This window comes from Sinohyriopsis cumingii, chromosome 4 (assembly GCF_028554795.1).
Source record: "Sinohyriopsis cumingii isolate HCF-2022 chromosome 4, ASM2855479v2, whole genome shotgun sequence".
Taxonomy (NCBI): Eukaryota; Metazoa; Mollusca; class Bivalvia; order Unionida; family Unionidae; genus Sinohyriopsis; species Sinohyriopsis cumingii.
The window spans coordinates 117,428,713-117,449,326 of record NC_142964.1 but is presented as its reverse complement, the minus strand read 5'-3'; the positions used below and the strand labels follow the sequence as shown (position 1 = coordinate 117,449,326).

The following is a 20,614-nucleotide window of genomic DNA, read 5'->3' as shown; positions in this document are numbered from 1 at the left end:
CCTGTTGATTATGTTGGGTATATTGTATATTGTGTATAGAAGATGTGTTGCATTGTACATTTGAAATCTTATCCTCAAGGTTAAGGTCACAGGTCAACATTTTAAGGTTTCTTTTGTTTGTGAATTATATCATAGAGGCTGTTGGAGGTAGAAGGATGAACCACAGTACATTAATGCTTCTCAGTTTGATGGCATCTTGCAGATCAGTCAAGATTTTGTCCTCAGGGTCAAGGTTCTGTTCTACACTTTTTCTGATACATTTTGAGCAGCTTGAACTATGCCACTGGTACTTCGGGGGAAGACTAGAACCACTCACCTGATAGGCATGGGGAAAATTTAAACAATGTCACTGGTAGGCATGGAAAAGTCATGAACCATGCCAAGAACCGTGGTTCAATTCTTCAGCCTAGGGAAAACTTGAACTGTACCACTGTTAGGCCGGAAAAGACTTCATCTATCTGAGTCTGTAATGCTTTTTTAACTACTAGTAGACCAACAGAAAACATTAACCATGATCATATTTGTTTTTTGCAGTTAATGTTCCCTGGTTCCATTGAGTTATTGATTATGCTGTATATAGTTACAGATTAGTGAAATGTAGTAAATATTTATTTGCAGATCCCATTGCATACAGCTCAGTTGTTGCTGAAACAATGGGTTTGCCAGGTTTAGCTGGGGAGGGAAGCCTTAATTTCAGAGCAAAATCACATCCGAAGGGCAATGAAATGGAGAGAGAATCTGCTGAAGACACACAAGTACAGACTGTTGTTCGAAGTTACTTCCCAGAAACATGGCTTTGGGACCTACATACTATAGGGTATGCTGTCTTTGGAACAAATCCTTTACTCAGTAATGTCAATTTAAACTTCATGCACTTATGCATGACTGTAGGGCATGCATTTAAACTTGGTATACATATGCATCACTGCAGGGTATGCATTTAAATGTGGTACACACATGCATGACTGCATGGCATGCATTTAAACTTGGTACACTTATGCATGACTGCAGGGCATGCATTTAAATGTGGTACACACATGCATTACTGCAGGACATGCATTTAAACTTTGTACATATGCTTGACTGCAGGACATGCATTTAAACTTTGTACACATATGCATGACTGTAGGACATGCATTTAAATGTGGTACACATATGAATTACTGCAGGGCATGCATTTAAACTTGATACACATATGTATCACTGTAGGGCATGCATTTAAACTTGGTACACATTTGCATGACTGTAGGACATGCATTTAAATGTGGTACACATATGCATGACTAGGGCATGCATTTAAATGTGGTACACATGTATCACTGAAGGGCATGCATTTAAACTTGGTACACATATGCATGACTGTAGGGCATGCATTTAAATGTGGTACACATATGCGTGACTGTAGGACGTGCATTTAAACTTTGTACACATTTGTTGACTGTAGGACATGCATTTAAATGTGGTACACATATGCATCACTGTAGGGCATGCATTTAAACTTGGTACACATATGCATGACTGTAAGATGTGCATTTAAACTTGGTACACATATACATCACTTCAGGGTGTGGATTTAAACTTAGTACACATATGCATGACTGTAGGACATGCATTTAAACTTGGTACACATATACATCACTTCATGGCATGCATTTAAACTTGGTACACATATGCATGACTGTAGGACATGCATTTAAACTTGGTACATATATGCATGACTGTAGGACATGCATTTAAATGTTGTATGCATTTAAACTTGGCACACATATTCATCACTGCAGGGCTTGAATTTAGCACTATATTTATGGTGAGAATTTAAAGGTATAATTTTGTTTTTTTTATACTGTTGTCTCACCTGCATTAGCAGATGAGAGAAAGAGCTATCACTTTTCCATCTGTAACTATATGTGATTGGGCCCGTTAGATGTTAAACTAGACTAGACCAGTTGATGTAGTGAGGGACTATTATATAGTATGTATGGATTTTCATTTCCTGACACTATGCTGAATAATATCCATTACATGCTTGACGTTTCACAGATTTTTTTTTTCATTGCAGGGATGATGGTGTTGTCAATGTTACTACTGAAATTCCACATACAATCACAGAGTGGGTTGGCAACACACTGTGCTCAAACTCCAAGGACGGTGTTGGAATATCACCCATGATTGGCATCACGGTTTTCCAACCATTCTTCCTCTCCTTCACCCTGCCATACTCAGCCATTCGGGAAGAGAATCTTCCTGTGTTAGTGACTGTCTTCAATTACATGACAGAATGTTTAACTGTAAGTCAACTTAGCATCATTTTCCATTTGTATGCCCCCCCCCCCATGATATGGCATTTGGATTTTCGGTTTGTTGGTTTGTGGGTGTGCCTGTGAACAACTTGGTTAATATTTTTCCCACACTTGTAGCTTCATAAGTGCTTGTCCATTTAACCTCATCTTCAGAATATAATACCATCATAAACTCCCTTTTTCTTAGTAACAGTTTATTAGCGATGGTGGGGCCATGGAGTCAAGAATTGCAACAGGCACAGTTTGGTTCAAGGTTTTCATCACTTATCTATCCATGACCCCTGTACTAATTCAGTTAATGTTTAGCACATACTTCCCTTCCCAATACTACTCCTGCCTCATGGTTCTACCCCAAGTTGGGGTCAAGAGGTCAAGAATTATATTGGGAGACATCTAAAGTTTATTGCAGCATCTGTAATTTTTTAAAACTATTTTAATTCATATTTGGAATATAATAGCATCACATATAGCCCTTCTCTCAGTACTAATCCTGCCTTTGGCTGGTTGTTGTTGTAGGGTTTCAAGCCATTTTTCAGCACACAACAGGCTATACATGGCAGTCAGTATTAATGGTGGAGGAAGAACCTGGGAAAACCCTGGAAAGAACCATTGACCCACAGTAAGCTACTGGCAAGCTTTCTCACATACCCACATTAGCCGAATCCGAGACTCAACTTTGGCTGGGGCCATGGGAAGAAAGAATTAAAATGGGAACACATTTTAGTTAAAGTTATTTTTTTCAACATTTTTTATTCTGTAACACCTAACTTAACTTTTCTCAGCACCCCTTTTGCCTTTGGGTTCTGTTCCTGGCTGGGGGCAGTGGGATCAATAATTATGCTGGGGACACATTTGGGTTCAAAGGTCAAGATATTTATATTAAATTCCAATTTTTTGGCAATATCACACTGATTTTATCAGCAACTGTTGATCACATGACTTAATGGTCACATCGTACAAGGAGACTGGTGTAGATGAGTGGTAATTCAAGCCCTTGTTCCTGTTTAGTGTTGGCCTCCTCAGTTGTATTTCATTTTCCTCTTTCACCTTTATGGGATTAATATATATCACAAACCTTGCAATTCTTTAAGAGAACAACTTACACATGTGATGGACAAAACATAAAATTTGACTGGAAGAAATAATTAGCTTTGGTCAATAAGTTTTGTTCTATAGTAGAATCCCTTCACCAAGTTATAGAGGGCTTGCAGAGAAGTTTTGTGCAAGGCCACATGCTTGGACTTTAAGGTCAAGGTCGCTGAGAACCTTTGGTCAGTAATCTCTAGTCAAGCATTCCTATAAAGAGAACTATGAAACCGGTTGGGTGTGTTATGTACCATTCACACTGCTTATGTTTTGAAATGTTAAGGTTAAGATTTGTTTGAAAATATTTTGAAAAGATATGAAGAGGGAGTGTGGTAAACTGGCAAGAAAATAATTTTCATAAATGGCTTGCTTTTATTTTTTTTAATATTTTATCCCCCCAAACTGAAGGTGGTGGGTAAAATAGCTGAAATAATGTCTGTGTCGATCAGTAGATGAGATGGTTTCTACAACATAAATTTAGTTTGCTTTTTTCTAATTCTCAGTTGTCTTCTGTGGCTTACCCATTGGTAGAGGCAAATACCGCTCTGTTATTGATACTACTTGATCCTGGATCAAACATTAGAGGACCTGAAACTGCAATTTTCCTTACTGTATATGAAATCAAGTATTCATTACCTAATGTTTATCAAACTTCATAGGTAGACCACATTGGCAGGGGCAACTCTTTTGATTCTAAAGCCAAGAGGTTGGAAGGTCAGGGTCACAATAGCTGACATGGCAATTTATTTGGTTCTTGTTCTACAAGTATGATCCTGGATTAAATTTTCACTATGCAATGTGACCTTACTATAACACGAATGTCGGGGTCCATGGAACCTGACCATGCTATGTACTGAGCCATATTATAACCAAGCCAGTTATAATCTGAATATACCTCCTCATTTGTTCGTACCATTTTAGAAAATGAAGCATAAATGTGATAATAGTTGCTGCACAGAACTTAGTTCATTCATTGATTTATAATTTCAAACCGGATTATGACCCGATGGGCTCTAATACCATTATTGTCTGCATGTTTCATACCAAACAGAAGTTTTCAGTGTAAAAGATGACCCAGCCTGCCACTCATTTCCAGTTCCTGTTCAATTCCATTGTCAGTGAAGGGGCAGATGAAGTTCGTGAAATTTTAAAATTTCAGGAGCCACACCTGTATCATTTTATATCCTAATTCATGTGTGATTCTTCCTCAAATATAATAATCAACCTTTTATACATTATTTTTGGTACTTTTAAGAAGATTTTTTTTTTTCATGTGTAAGAAAAATACATGCATATAAAATTTCAGGAGCCATGCTATGGTCATATTTGAATTCATATTGGATATCTTCCCCAAAATGATAATAAACTTTTTGCCTGTAATTTTTGTTTTAAGGAGGATTTTTTTCTCCACGTATGAAATAAATACATGTATATAAAATTTCAGTAGTCACGCCATGATCATGTAATATCCAAGTTTGTGATATAATGGAGTGTGCTACTTTGGAGTCACACTGTACCTACAGGTAGTACACACTTTTGTATTTTACCTCCCTATGGATTCTTTAACCCAGAGGTCACAAGAGCTAAAATAGTCATTTGGGGTTCCATGTTCAAGTTTCCCAAACCAATTATCAACATTTATTTGTATTACATTTGAGGAAGGACAGCTACCTATTGAGTATGTAGGCAATTAAAGGTCAGGTCACGGGATGTGAAATTTAAAAAATTATTTAAAAAATTATGTTAAGTGGACATTTTTGATATCTACAGTCACTGAGGGGATCAGTTTTCTGATGGCTTTCTTTACCTTCAGATGGAGGTGAGAATGAAGGAAACAAAAGATTTCCGAATTCAGTCAGTGTCAGGTGCAATCCTGAAGATGTGTGTCTGTGGTGGTGATTCAAAGTCGGCTAAATTCCACATTGTACCATTGACAGTTGGAGAGATTGATCTTGAGGCCACGGTAGGTTGTTTCTTTCAAGGTTTTTTTTAAAAATAAATATATATACATGCGTATATAAGTGGCTATACATATATATACATATATATTTGAGAAAGGGAGCAGGTACTTACAGTCTACTTCTGTTATGGTAAACTTGGAAAGAGTTAATTTTATTAAATAATGAAAGATTTGTCCAATATTTCTCTTTCACTCCAATCTGTATCTTTAAATTTATTTGCTCAAGCAACAAATGCACCACTTTCTTGATAAGTCATGTCCTGATAACTTGAGAAACCACTTATAACGCGGGCTCAGGCATGGATCTCATTTTTTAAACCAGAAAATATCAAAAAATTGATTCTTATTTGTTGAAGTTGAAGAAAATCACGATCAAAATTGATAACAGAAACTGATATATCGCTCGTTTTATCATCAAAAACAGTAGATAGGACTTCTAAATTTTAATCAACATTATGAAATATCAACTTTAAAAAGAAGTAATAAAATTTGTTACATTCTCTTTCCAGACAACATTTTTAGTATACCGTAATTAATTATATTCAAGAAAATTTTGATCAATGAAAATGTCACTTACGCCTAGTGAAGGCAGTACTTTAGTAAATAAATACCAATTAAATAATTTTTTGTATCAATTGAAATTTGTATTCTAATTCTATCTTTCAGTTCCTTTTAAGTGTAATCATCATATTATGCAATGTGTCCTCTTGTAATTAAGCCTTAAATATGTCAGTCTAACGTAACATCTATGTCTGTGAGCATTTCTCTGATAACCTTATTAAGTGCCGACCATGTTTTGATATTGGACTAGCAGAAGCATTTGTTGTATTGTTGCAGTAAATAAAATGCTGGCCAGCTTTTCTATTATCACATTAATTAGGTATTTTGAATCAAATTGGGGAGATGGAATAAACAAAAATCTTAAAAGGCATACAAATCCTGCATTCTTAAGAACTAGCGGCTCCGATTGTATGTCGGGTAACTCATTTCAGTTGATCAATCAAACACTGTTATAAAGGTTATTGTGTAAGTAATCTAATTGAACTACCTTAAATAAACCTACTCAACCACAACTGTGATCAAAGATAGCAAGGCAACCAAGCGAAATGAGTACTTTGTAGAATAAAGAGCTTTGTTTCACAGATACGGACCATTCTGGGGAAGACTAGTTTCAGAGAATTCCTGATTTTGCACATGGAGATATTCTCAAGGATGATAAAAAGAGTCACTGTTTCTTGCAATGAAATCATGGCATCAGTATTTTGCTAATTGAACAATTCAAAAATTGAGTTTCGACGTAGACAATTGTCTCAGAAAATGTAGCCTTTTTTTTAATAAAACAGAATTTTGTTTGGTAAGTTTTGAACAGTTAGTCAGGTTACCTGCTTTGTCGACTCCTTCTTTTGCAAAAATGCTATTATACACCACTTCGGAGCAATATTAGACCTAATTTTTTTAAAAAATTCATTATTTTTCATCCCACCATTGAGAAGCCCACATATCGATGACTTTTGGCATCCATGTGAATCTTGTGCATATCCATCATACCTTAGATTAACTTCAGTGTTCAGAATTTTTCTTTCCTTTTCTTTTAATATTTTATTACCATTTTGTTCAGCCCATTTCTGATTCATTCAGGGGTTAGCTCATCATGCAGCAGTCCTCAGCTTCTTATCAGTATGTCTGTGGTACATTAATATCAAGGAGGATGCATTCATATCTTATTCAATAAGGACATTACTAATTGTATGTTTAACATTTAAACAGGCTGTTTCCATTGAGGATGATGCTACATGTGTGAACCAAATCATCAGTAAAGAAGGAGTTGGTGTCCAGGATGGAGTCCGAAGAAAACTCCTGGTTGAGGTAATAGGCAATTGAGTGGATGTGTACACATACTTGGCATGAGGTCATGTGGCTTAGATTGCCCAAACTGTAACATCTGATTAACCCTTAAGTGCTTATTGATGCACAAGATTTGCTGTCAGTAGAGGTCCTTTAGCGCTTGTTGCAGCATATGCTGTTTTTCAGGTAAACAATTGTCTACACATCTCTACTTTAGCTTGACATGAATGGTTGTGGTGTGAAACTAAATTTATTGGAATGTATTGGATCCTGGAAGAAGCATTCTTTCTTCATTGTACAATGCATTTAGCAACAAAGATTTATAAATTCTGGTTAAACCACATGTTACCTGGAAAATTCAAAATGGCTGACTTCCAACACTAGTCATCATTAGATGATTCAATTCGGCAAATACTGCCCCCCCCCCATTTCATCTTTAAACAGGTTTAGGCCTACATACATAAAATTTAATGGCTGACCATTACATATCCCACACACACACACACAGGAAAGTTTCTATGGGCAACCATAGGATGTCCTTTGAGAATTTCACGCATATTGGACTTGGAAGATAGGTCAATATTTTTTTAAACTGGTGATTAAAAAATGCCAGATAAATACCTCCCAATTTTAGATCCCAATCTTCCTAATCTTTTCTTCAATCTCCCATCTTGGCTTTTGAAAAGTTGACAGGTATGGAAGTGTACAGTATTCATCAATAATGAGGATTGAGTAGTAGACAGAAATGTAGTTGGAGCTACTTCCCTGGTATGAGAAAGCTCCTTTGATTTCCTAGACTCTTGTCTGGCTTCACTTTGGCAAGCTGACAACCTTATAGCCCATAATATTGCTAAAACAAAGCCAGGAGAGGTGCTTTTAGTTTGGAGGGGTGCATTAATGATGTAGGGAATGTCCTCCTGATGTATTATGATTGGCTAGCTTATTTAAGAAGGGTTTACATTTTTTATACTTGCATTCATAGATTGAGCACAGAATTGTTATTTCATAGTGGATCAACAATTTTTCATTTGGCTCTTTAATTCCTGGTTTGTAGTAACCACAAAAATCCACAGAATAAGTACCCTTTTAATCAAAGAGTTAAGTCACTGTATCCTTTCTCATTTTGAGGCAGGAATCTCGTGTTAAATTCTGACTATGAGGATACTGATTTTGCTAGTGTCTTAATATACTCTTAAATTTTACATTAAAGAATATAGTATGACCAATTACATGTAAGTGGGTAAAATGAAGTTTCTGTGGTAAGTTTTACAGTTCAATTTTACCATACCTTCAATCATGACAGTTGATATAATTTTTTCAGCCTGAAGGAATTCCACAAGAATACACCACTAGTTTCTACTTGTGTCCTGAAGGTGAGTACACTTCACTTCATCTAGGCATTTAATACATGCCCATTTAATGTTACATTGCTGAATCTAGCATTTAATACATGCCCATAAAATCTTACATCGTTGAATCTAGGCATTTAATATATGCCCATTTAATCTTACATGGCTGAATCTAGGCATTTAATACATGCCCATAAAATCTTACATGGCTGAATCTAGCATTTAATACACGCCCATTTAATCTTACATTGCTGAATCTAGGCATTTAATACATGCCCATTTAATCTTACATGGCTGAATCTAGCATTTAATACACGCCCATTTAATCTTACATGGCTGAATCTAGGCATTTAACACATGCCCATTTAATCTTACATTGCTGAATCTAGGCATTTAATACACTCCCATTTAATCATACATTGCTGAATCTAGGCAATTGATACATGCCCATTTAATCTTACATTGCTGAATCTAGGCATTTAATACATGCCCATTTAATCTTACATGGCTGAATCTAGGCATTTAATACATGCCCATTTAATCTTACATTGCTCAGTCTAGCATTTAATACATGCCCATTTAATCTTACATTGCTCAGTCTAGCATTTAATACATGCCCATTTAATCTTACATTGCTCAATCTAGCATTTAATACATGCCCATTTAATCTTACATTGCTCAATCTAGCATTATATTCATGTGTTCTGTATTACAAGCAGACTGGAGCTATTTCTGTGTTTTCACTGAATTCATCCAAGTATTGATGCACTTAGATGCTTTAAATCAGATTCTTCTAATTCCCAATTAGTTTGAATTATGTTTGTTCTGTAGAGATAACATTTATTTGAAAAACGTAAAGAATGTTGAATGTAATATATGCATAACTACATTCATGGTTAATTTAGAGTGATGGAAGAATTGTTTGATATGGTGTTTAAGTACATCTCCCCCATATGGCCTAGTCATATCTCTTACATCATTCTCTCTGCAACACATAATAAAATGTAGGTATTGTTTCTTTATTTATCATGAGAGAATCACTAGTACAGTCCTTCCCACTTATATCGACATCACTTACGTCAACAAGCCGCTTATTTCGACAAAAAAGCATAGTCCTGGTCCCTTGGTCTACTATTTCTACCAAAATTGTCATGCTTATGTTGATGTCGAGATAAAAAATAAACGTACAGTTAGACATAAGCCGTTGGTCCCAGCTTGAACAAATCCTTTGCTTTCTAATCATTTATGTCGACAAGCTGCCAGTTCCGACCCATACTTTGTTCAACAATTAGTTGATCTTGCCGACAGGCTTAAATCGTCACGCCTAATAACTTATGTTGGCAAGTGACCATTTCTGACCTGTACTTTATTCAACAATTAGTTGATCTTGCTGCCAGGCTTTAATGTCATGGTCGGAGAGAAAAAACCACGCTTTTGTTTGGTCCTATAAAGTTGACCTCTCACGGTGACTTAAATAAAAGCAATGAAATCTGATCGATTCTTGCATTTTCCAAAGTGATTGGTGATTTAAACAAGTTTATTGTGCTGTGACAGATTCACTTTTTAGCATGTGTCAATTATGCCATCATTAATCATATCAGCCACATATCTCTTGTTCGCGTTTATGTTCTTTTCACAATGACTTCTGTAACTAAATACATGTACTGTTTAAACCAACTTGCTGACTTGGTTTCATTTCCTTGTGAATAGCCCCATCCCCTTGGTAGCCTCAATAAGATGGGTACAGACTGACCAAAATCTAGGACAATTTTAAGTACATGTATTTGAAGCATGTAAATAACAACTATGCAACCATGTGCTGATACCGACATTGAGTAGCGTAGTGAATGTTTTTCATATCAGGAGTTGACCGATGCAATATTTTATTGTGGTATTTATTACTTAAAGGTAACCAAAATGTAATTTGTCAATATACAAGTGTAGTTCACAATGGTTTTGTCTTCATGTACTCAAAATTTCCATTATTTGTTTTCTCAAGGTGTAAATGCTACTCACTGATGACAGGTCACCCCTTACTGACGAACTTATATTATTTCTTTTAGACCCACCCACCCCCAACACTTATCTCGACATCCACCTATGTCGACAATATTTCCTTGGGCTCGAGGATGTCGACATAAATGGGTAGGACTGTATTAGGAAACTTTACTTTCCTAGGTCAGAATGTTGTTTTGTCAGTCATTATGAACAAGTTTATATTTTCTGTGGCTCACAAAAATTCATTTTTTTTAATAATCTTTGGTACTTTGTTACTGAAAGCTGTGAAAACAAGGCATTCTTTTTGTCTCCCTGAAATTGAGAATATATTGATTCATGATGTAAAGAATAATGTTTCCTGTCTCAAATGACCCCATGCTGGCATTGGGATGTATATTGGGCTTGATGTGCCCTTCTGCATGTCGTAGAATCAACTGATGAAGGCAGCGTTTTTAACCTGGTATATGTCCTGTAGGTGAGGTCTTAGACTTTCTAAAAGAGAAAAAAAAAATTGACCTTGTATTTCTCCTTTGAATACATTCCCCAATCACATTACATTAGGAATATTGGCCTTCTACATCGCAAAACCAGCCCTACTAAAATATAAAAATTCATCTTTCCATATCTATATCTATATACAAATGGCAATAACTCTTGCCTTACCTCCCCTTGATACCACCATGTGTTGCCAGTTGTTTAGCTTTGTTGTTGTACAGACTACACATCATACAATTTATCCTGACGATCCAGCCATTTTTGTGTTCCTATGGACCCATCCAATGTTCATTTTGGATTCATTGTGCAGATTTATTGATCTACTGCAGGTTGTATACATTATTTTACAATTTTGCCAATTTGTTAGTGATTTTATTACTTTTTGGGACTTCTTTGTTGACCATGGTCCCACCACACTATCATCAAGGTCATTACGAGTTAGCATACCTTTTACTTTGTTTGCTTACTCCATCCATTACAGAGCTGTTCATAACAAAATTCTGAAGTGCTGCTTGACACTTGTGCTTAGTTTATTCATATTTCATGCTGTTTTGATAGAAATATGGCTTAATTCTTAACTAAGCATTGTACATAAGTTCATAACAGGGTGAAAGGTTTCTGATAACACTTTCACTGCTCTATTTGTTACATCAGTATTTTAGCAATTTAGTATTTTCATTACATTACCTTTCTGCTTTAATTTGTGTTTTTGTGTCATTTCAGCAGAATGTCACTTTAAATGATATTTACACAATTTCATAGCATGGAAGTCTAACATGACTCTTGTTTCTACTATGTATCCACTGTTTATATTAAACCTCATATACATAGTCAGTGGAATTCTGAGCTTCCATTTTAGTTAATTAGTCAGATACTGATTTACCTATTTATGCAAGTAGCTAGTTAGTCACATAATAAGGTGCTAATCTATGCTTTTAAAGTGATCATCCTTTTGGTATTGAAGGAAAGGAAGGACGGACCAAATCAATGAAGACATCCTTCATTTTGTTGCAGGCAATACCAGTTCATTGGGGGGTATTCCCCCGTTTTAGGCAGCCCATGAGGCATAAGTACCAATGCATGTCCAAGCATGGACTATTGGTCTGTAAGTGCAGGCACATGGGGTTCATGCTGGATCCATTTGATCCAGTTCTTAATACTGCTTTACTGTTACTGGCTGTCCAGCAGTCACTGGCCATCCCAACATCGCTAACTGTGAAGCTGACACTGGCAGTCCAGCCATCCCAGCATGGGGACCTTTTCATTGAAATGCTTCAGCCAAATAGTTCATGCAGGGATGTTAGTGATAGATCCATCCATCGCTTTGTCTGTATGTTATCATTACTATACTGGAGATTTCAATGAGAAATCTGTTCCACACCATCAGATTTTTATCATTACTCTACCATAGATTACAATGAGAAATCTGTCCATTCAACCAGCCAATTGATTGCCAGATTGCCTGCATCCAGGCCAACCATATGCCAATCACACCCTATTCATTGGATCTAATTTATATAAAACTGCACCGTCGCCAGACTTCCAGCCATTCCAACATGGGGTCAATCAAACTGTGATTTATGATAATCTTAGTGACAGATCCATCTGTCCAATGTGCTATTGGTGACATACCCTTTTTATGATGGAGATTTCAGCTAGACCATCTTCTTTACTGCCAGCTTCCAGGCTGACCGTTCGCTGGTCAAACCAGCCAGCACTGCTGGCAGTGCCTGACTTGCATATGTTTACTGCTTGTTTACAAGTCCACAGCCCAGAACTATTGAAATTTTACTGAGGATGGATGTGAGTCTTCATATCACCTGGTATGTCTTCACTTGCGCTGCAAGTAGACTCAGTTAGACCTCATCGCACAATGCATGCAACACACTCCTTCATATTCACCATGGAATGGACTGTTATTAGCTTCAAGCCACCGTCAAGGACAATTTCTATCTTAGGTTGTTGGCTACTTCAGAATGCCTGCACCTTGACCATTGCTCAAAAGAATTGGTAGATCTCATTGAGGAGGAAGAAACGGACTTAATGACAGATGCCTTCAGAACTGATCTCCTAGAACTTGACAAGAATATAGTATCAGTTCAGATGTATGCTCATCTCATTTTTTTAGGGCAGACAGATCTGTTCCATGCCCATCAGCTGGTTAGGTATGTAATTGCAGACACCTGCCAACAGCCACGGTTGGGAATTGATGACCAGGATTGCTAGGGTCATTGACCAGGGCTGCTCACAATACCATGGCCAACTCTTTGACAAGTTTGGCAGTGTAATCTCGATCCATGTCACTCCTGCTTTTATCATACCCTTTGTTTCCAGACAATCCTGTTTGTTTCACCCTTGTTAGGAGGAAGAAGAGAGGAAGTTTGGAGGCAGGCAGCTCAGGGTCTGCCCCTCCATCTCGCTGCTGAACCCACATGGGTATTTGGAACCACTCAGTCATAGTCCATGTAAAGGCATGTTCAGTTGCCTCAAGACAGGTGATCTCCTTAGTCACATATGCACCAACATCAATCCCTAGGATGCAATCATACTGTAGCAGAATGAAACCAATTTTTGAGCTGACTGTACCTCCCTAATCTCTCAGAAAGAGGTCAGGCTGATCGAGGTCATTCAGAGGGGCTTTGGATTTCGTTCATCAATAATCCCCACTCCCTGCCTTTCTACAACAGGAGATATGTTCACTCATCAGTCCAAAAAAGCATCCTGGAGCTTGTGTTTTACTCAGGCCTGTTTCTTTTTTGGAATGCAAACAGCATGTTGAGGCCCGGTATCAACTAGAGTTGCCTCACCCAATTCAAGATGAAGATGCTGAGGTCCCTCTGACTCTCCGTCAGATGGGATGAGTATACTGTCAATCTCGATCTAACAGATGCATTCTTTTACGTCCCTACCCACCCTTTCTCTTGCAAGTTTCTTCATTTTGCTCACCATCACACTGTTAACCAATTCACCATTCTTACCTTTGGCCTCAACATCAGCCCCTGGGCTTTCACTCGGACTATGGATCTTCTCCCTGTCCTGGCTGATGTCCTCTATATCAACAGCAGCATACTTGGGCAGCATCCTATAGAAACACATGGTAAGTTCCATCCCAAACTAAGGTGGAAACGATCTTCCATCTCTTCTAGATTATCTAGGTCTTTTAACAAACTGGGAAAGTCCGACCCAAAACTTTCTCCCTCTGGGTAACCAACTGGAATCTGACACAACCCCTTCTGTTCACAGAATCATTGAACTCATTGAATCTGTTTCCAGTGGACTTGATCCCTCTTGGCCTCTCATTATGGAGGTCTTACCAGCACATTAGCACCCCATTTTATGTAGTCTTAATCAAATGGTCAAGATCACACCTGAGATTTGATGATTGCAGTGGAAATGGGGCAATCTTCATCTGCTGATCATTGGAATCCACTGACGAAACCCCAGGTGGAAATAATGGTAGGTAATGCCACCAGTGTGCACAGTGGGTGTGACCACTTGTTGACCTTTACTACCATCAGCGAATGGCCTCTACACATCAACATTCTAGAAATGAAGGCTGTCATCAAACCTTTCATTTCTGAAAAGATCACTTCTGAGGCAATAATGTTCCTCATTCAGACCAACAACTATGTGGTGGTGACATCTCTCCTCAGACAGGGAGACGCCAAATCACCCGACCTGTGTATTCTGATTTAGCATTTTCTACATGGGTGCAACAACCTCCATATCAACATACAAATCAGACACATTCCTGGCACCATCAGTGTCCTAGTCTAGAATCAATCCAGAGGTGGTCATGTACTTCGCATGGAATGGTCCTTCCATCAATCAGTCTTCACTCAATGATTGACCTCTTGGTGATGAGGTGGAATCACAAGCTACCCACCTTCATCTCTCCAGTTCCAGGCCCAAAAAACCTGGGCCATGGATACACTGTCAGTCATTTGGGAGGGGTTGTGGGCCTTTGCCTCCTCTCCCATGGTGCTGATACTGAAAATAACCCAGAAGTTGCAGGGTCAGTATGACAAGATGAATCTGATAGCCCCTTTCGTTTTGTACTCACAGGAAGATTGCGGCCAACCTGAATCTTCTCCAGCATCTACTGTCACAGGTGGTCCATCCCTGCATGGAACACCCTATTCTTCTACACACATGGCTCTTACCAGGACAGCCTTGCAAGTCAAACAATTCAGACCTTCCACTGAGGAGATAATCTTGAGAGTAACCAACTACATCATCCCTTTGCATGCCTCTATCCCTCAACTAGCCGACATTTCTCTGGCACTTTGAAAAGAAACAGTTGGGCCCCAATCACTACTAAATGCTACTGCCCCATGATACTGGACACATTCTGGCATCATTGCAAACATGCATTTGGTTGGGATAGAGACTTATCAGGTCTTTTAGACAATATTGGTCTCTCTCATTTTGTCTGCAGAAGGATCCAAGTTTCAAGTAATCTTGGAATCAGAACACAAGATGTCACACTTCATTCCCTTTATCCATGGTTGAAGTGGATTGTACATTTGTACTCTGTCATCTCACCAGATTAGAGTAGCCTCACATAGATTACTGCTCAGAAGTTTCTAACAATCTCTGTGAGCCTCGCATTTGAATGCACCATTCCAACCAAAGATATAATAGAAGTTGTTTGCTTGCAGACAGAGACAACCTTCTTTAGCCCCAATTTCAAAGATTTGGTGTTACAGAGACAACTGGAGTCTGATGGGTCCAGTGGTAGCAGCACAGATGGCCACCATACCCAACTGGATCAATCAACACAGCCTATTGGCTTTGCTAGATTCACCAGTGAAACATTTTGTGGGTAAGAGGATCTCAACTTCATCTTCTCAACCATATATATGAGCCCAGATCAAGGGATCCCCGGGCTGTATTGCTTGTATCATTATGAGAATGCATGGGTTATCTTTCATGTGGGGAATCCAGCCACTCATCCCCAGAAGGATATCTGAGGTAGAGGTTGGATGCTTAGCATGCCCTCCTCATATTACCTATTCTCCTAACGTAATGTGATTGGGGAATGTTTTTGAAGGAGAAAGCAAATTTAAGTAAATTATGTTTTTATGATAATACTTATCCAATGACATTACTTAGAAACGCTCCCAACCACCTCACCATGCAAGCATCCTCAGTAGTGTCCCTCTCAGATCAAAGCTGGCAACACCTGGTGGTATCAATGGGAGGTAATGGGCAAGAGTTATAGCCCTTTGTCTATTGATGAAGATAGGGAAAGTTGAATTTCTGCTTTTAGTAGGGCTGGATTCGTGAGGTAGAAGGCTAATATTCCTAGTGTAATGTGATTGGGTAAGTATTATAAGAGAAAAATAAATTACTGAAAAGTTTGCTTTTATGGATTTTATTCCATTTTTTCCTTATCTTTGTTTTGTATGCCTAAACTTTTTTGGTGCTATATAGCCAGAAGTGTGCTGATGTGCTATTAAACTATATACACATTCATACATACATACATATGTACATACGTACATACATACCACTGCCTACTCACTTCTGCATGTGGGTTCGAGTCTTAGGCTTGGCCAATGTGTTTATGTGAAAAAGCTTGCCAGTTTGTTAGGATTACTGGGTAGTATAGACAACACAGATCCTGAGCTGTCAATGTAATATGCAATGGCAGGTCAGGGTTAGTGTCCTTGGACTGTACTTAAAAGTGAGTATATATAATAATAGTATGAACACAAATATATTTATGAAAAGAATTGAATACTTGATGAAGGGGTATGTATCCATTTGTTATAAGGATTGAATGAATTGCATATACAGTGAAGTGATTTGGCAGAGAGTGGGGGTGTATGGGGGGAGTCCATTAAGTTCATGAAAATTTAAACATGGACATGTGGCCTGTCAACTGCTGTCATAAAATTATAAGGAGGAGAACAAATGTTTAATATCAAATTACTTGACTAGCAGTATCTGACTAATCAAATTGAATGTAATTTAATTTTTTCTGTGCAAGCATATCGGTATACTTTGCATTTTAAAATGAAAACATTTGTTTCTCGTTATGAAGCCCTTTTGTTTTGAAAATTGAGTTTAACATTTTCTATGAAGAATTTTTTTTTAAAATCCACAGGTCGCCTGTTAAGTCAGGACATAGATCTTCCTGTTGCTAGTGCTGATAAACTAGTTCCTGACTCGCAAAGGGCAAAGGTCAATGTCATAGGTAAGCCTTGCCAATGTAGTTGAACTTTTTTATAATCATCAAAAATATTTTCAGGAACAGAAGATTGATGTGTATAGCACAGCAGCAAAGTCTGAATTATTGATGATGATGTGTACAGCACAGCAGTAAAGTCTGTATCATTGTTGATGCTATGTACAGTACTACAGTAAAGTCTAAATTATTGATGATGATGTGTACAGTACTACAGTAAAGTCTGTATTATTGTTGATGTGTACAGTACTACAGTAAAGTCTGTATTATTGTTGATGATGTGTACAGTACTACAGCAAAGTCTGTATTATTGATGATGTGTAAAGCATTACAGTAAAGTCTGAATTATTGATGATGATGTGTACAGCACTACAGTAAAGTCTGAATTATTGATGATGATGTGTACAGCACTACAGTAAAGTCTGAATTATTGATGATGATGTGTATTGCACTAAAGTCTGAATTATTGATGATTATATCACTAAAGTCTGAATTATTGATGATTATGTGTACAACACTACAGTAAAGTCTGAATTATTGATGATTATGTGTACAACACTAAAGTCTGAATTATTGATGATAATATGTATTGCACTAAAGTCTGAATAATTGATGATGATGTGTATCACACTAAAGTCTGAATTATTGATGATATTGTGTACAACACTACAGTAAAGTCTAAATTACATGCATAACACTTTTTCTTGACTTCTCAATCTTACGTTCCAATGGGCTGTCCCCAGGATGCACAGTTTATTCTGTGTACATACATGTTTTCCACACAGCCAGTTGCCTGGATAAAATCTGTCTTCCAATGTGTCCAAATAGTTATCATTTAACTGTACTACCATTAGGTGAAAAACCAAAATTAAAATTTAGGGGTGGGGTATCTACTGTAAAAGATCTTCCACTTTTGCTACAATCTATATTATATATCCTTTTGAGGAATTACAATAAATGAAGTTTCATATAGAAACTTTTGTTTTTTATTTTGAGTGATCAGCTTGACTTTTTGCTTAATTGACAAGGCTGTAACAAAATTCCTTGACTTCTGTGTTTCCATGTTGACACCGGTGGTGGTCTTTTTGGGCTAGCCAGTATTTGATATAGAAAATACCAACTGACTTTAAATAATGTCATGTAATCTTTGTTATTATATATTACCCACCTCAATACTTAGTATGTAAATGCATTGAGTGAAATTTTGTCACTGTGTAACATGATGTAACAGCAGATTCATGATGCAACAAAACATGGCAACATCATAAATTATGTATTTAGGTGTTAATTCAGACATAAAAATAATTAGAACAATTTCTCTTTTTATTTGTTTGTGTATTCATTTTAATTTTGTGAAAAATCAATTTAAATACAATTTTATATCTAATTAATAATTTATATAACTGATAAATTGTAGTGCTTGTATTGTTAGATATTATTGTCTAGCCTGAAAATACATGGAGTTTGCAGGCTTGTTTTGTTGTACTCATTTCATACTTACAATGTCCAGCATTGCAAGCACTATAATCTTTAAATAGACATTACATATACATGTCTGCATATCATGGGACTGTGCTTGTTGCCTCACAGCAAATGTTTTTCTTGTTAACTAAACATTGTGAGAAATTATGTGCAATTATCAAACTTGAAATCCATGTGTGTGAAGCTATAGGGTTCAGTAGAGACAAAACCACGTGTGTGAAGCAGTAAGGGTTTAATAAGGAGACAATGTGTGAAACAGTATGGTTTAATAGGGAGATCATGAGTAAAGCAGTAAGGTTTAATAAGGAGATCACGTGTGAAGCAGTCAGGTTTAATAAGGAGACCATGTCTGAAGCAGTAAGGTTTAATAAGGAGATCACATGTGTGAATCACTAAGGTTTAATATTGAGAAAATGTGTTAAGCAGTAAGGTTAAAATAAGATCACATGTGAAGCAGTAAGGTTTAATAAGGAGACCATGTGTGAAGCAGTTAGGTTTAATAAGAAGACCATGTGTAAAGCAGTAAGGTTTAATAAGGACACCACATGTGTGAAGCAGTAAGGTTTAATAAGGAGACCATGTATGAAGCAGTAAGGTTTAATAAGGAGATCACTTATGTGAAGCGGTAAGCTTTAATAAGGAGACCATGTGTGAAGCAGTAAGGTCTAATAAGAAGATCACGTGAAGCAGTAAGGTTTAATATGGAGACCATGTGTGAAGCAGTAAGGTTTAATAAGGAGATCACATGTGTGAAGCAGTAAGGTTTGATACAAGGACCATGTGTGAAGCATTAAGGTTTAATAAGGAGACCATGTGTGAAGCAGTGCAGTTTAATAAGGACACCACATGTGTGAAGCAGTAAGGTTTAATAAGGAGGTCCACATGTATGAAGCAGTAAGATTTAATAAGGAGACTGTGTGAAGCAGTAAGTTTTAATAAGGAGACCAGTTGTGAAGCAGTATAACTCGACATGGAGAAGAGCATGTATGAAGCAATATAACTCACTATATAGAACATCTTATATGAAGCAATAGAACACAGTAGGGAGAAGACTTTGTATGAAGCATAGGACTCTGTAGGGAGAGGACTGTGTAGAAAGCAATAGAACTCGGTAGAGAGAAGACTATGTAGAAAACAATAGAACTCAGTAGGGAGAAGACTATGTAGAAAGCAATAGAACTCAGTAGGGAGATGACAATGACAATGTAGAAAGCAATAGAACTCAGTAGGGAGAAGACTATGTAGAAAGCAATAGAACTCAGTAGGGAGATGACAATGTAGAAAGCTAAAGACTCACTAAGGAAAAGGCGATGTATGAAGCAATTGGACATAGTAGGGAGAAGACTATGTATGAAGCAGTTGAACTCACAAGGGAGAAGACTGTATGAAGCAATATAACTCACTAGGGAGAAGACCATGTATAAAGCAATAGAACTCACTAGGGAGAACATCATATATGAAGCAATGGAGGAAAGCAGGGAGAAGACCTTGTATGAAGCAATAGAACACACTAGGGAGAAAAGAATGTATGAAGCTAATAGAACTCACTAGGGAGAAGACTATGTAGAAAGCAATAGAACTCAACAGGAAGAATACTATGTAGAAAGCAATAGAACTCACTAGGGAGAAGACCATGTATAAAGCAATAGAACTCACTAGGAAGAACATCATATATGAAGCAATAGAACAAAGCAGGGAGAAGACCATGTATGAAGTAATAGAACACACTAGGGAGAAGACAGTGTATGAAGCAATAGAACTCACTAGGGAAAAGACTATGTAGAAAGCAATAGAACTCACTAGGGAGAATACTATGTAGAAAGCAATAGAACTCTCTAAGGAGAAGACTATGTAATAAGCAATAGAACTCACTAGGGAGAATATTACGTAGAAAGCAATAGAACTC

At 37.3% G+C, this 20,614-nt stretch overlaps 1 protein-coding gene across 1 annotated transcript in view; it reads left to right on the top strand.

The window, feature by feature from the left end:
- LOC149801964 (alpha-1-macroglobulin-like) overlaps positions 1–20,614 on the top strand; it is a 146,424-nt gene that overhangs the window by 83,738 nt on the left and 42,072 nt on the right. The window contains exons 21-26 of the mRNA XM_089956362.1: positions 619–817; positions 2,060–2,288; positions 5,200–5,349; positions 7,114–7,212; positions 8,513–8,564; positions 17,146–17,235. Of these exons, the coding sequence (XP_089812488.1) occupies positions 619–817; positions 2,060–2,288; positions 5,200–5,349; positions 7,114–7,212; positions 8,513–8,564; positions 17,146–17,235 (819 nt within the window). The remainder of the gene's footprint in view (positions 1–618; positions 818–2,059; positions 2,289–5,199; positions 5,350–7,113; positions 7,213–8,512; positions 8,565–17,145; positions 17,236–20,614) is intronic.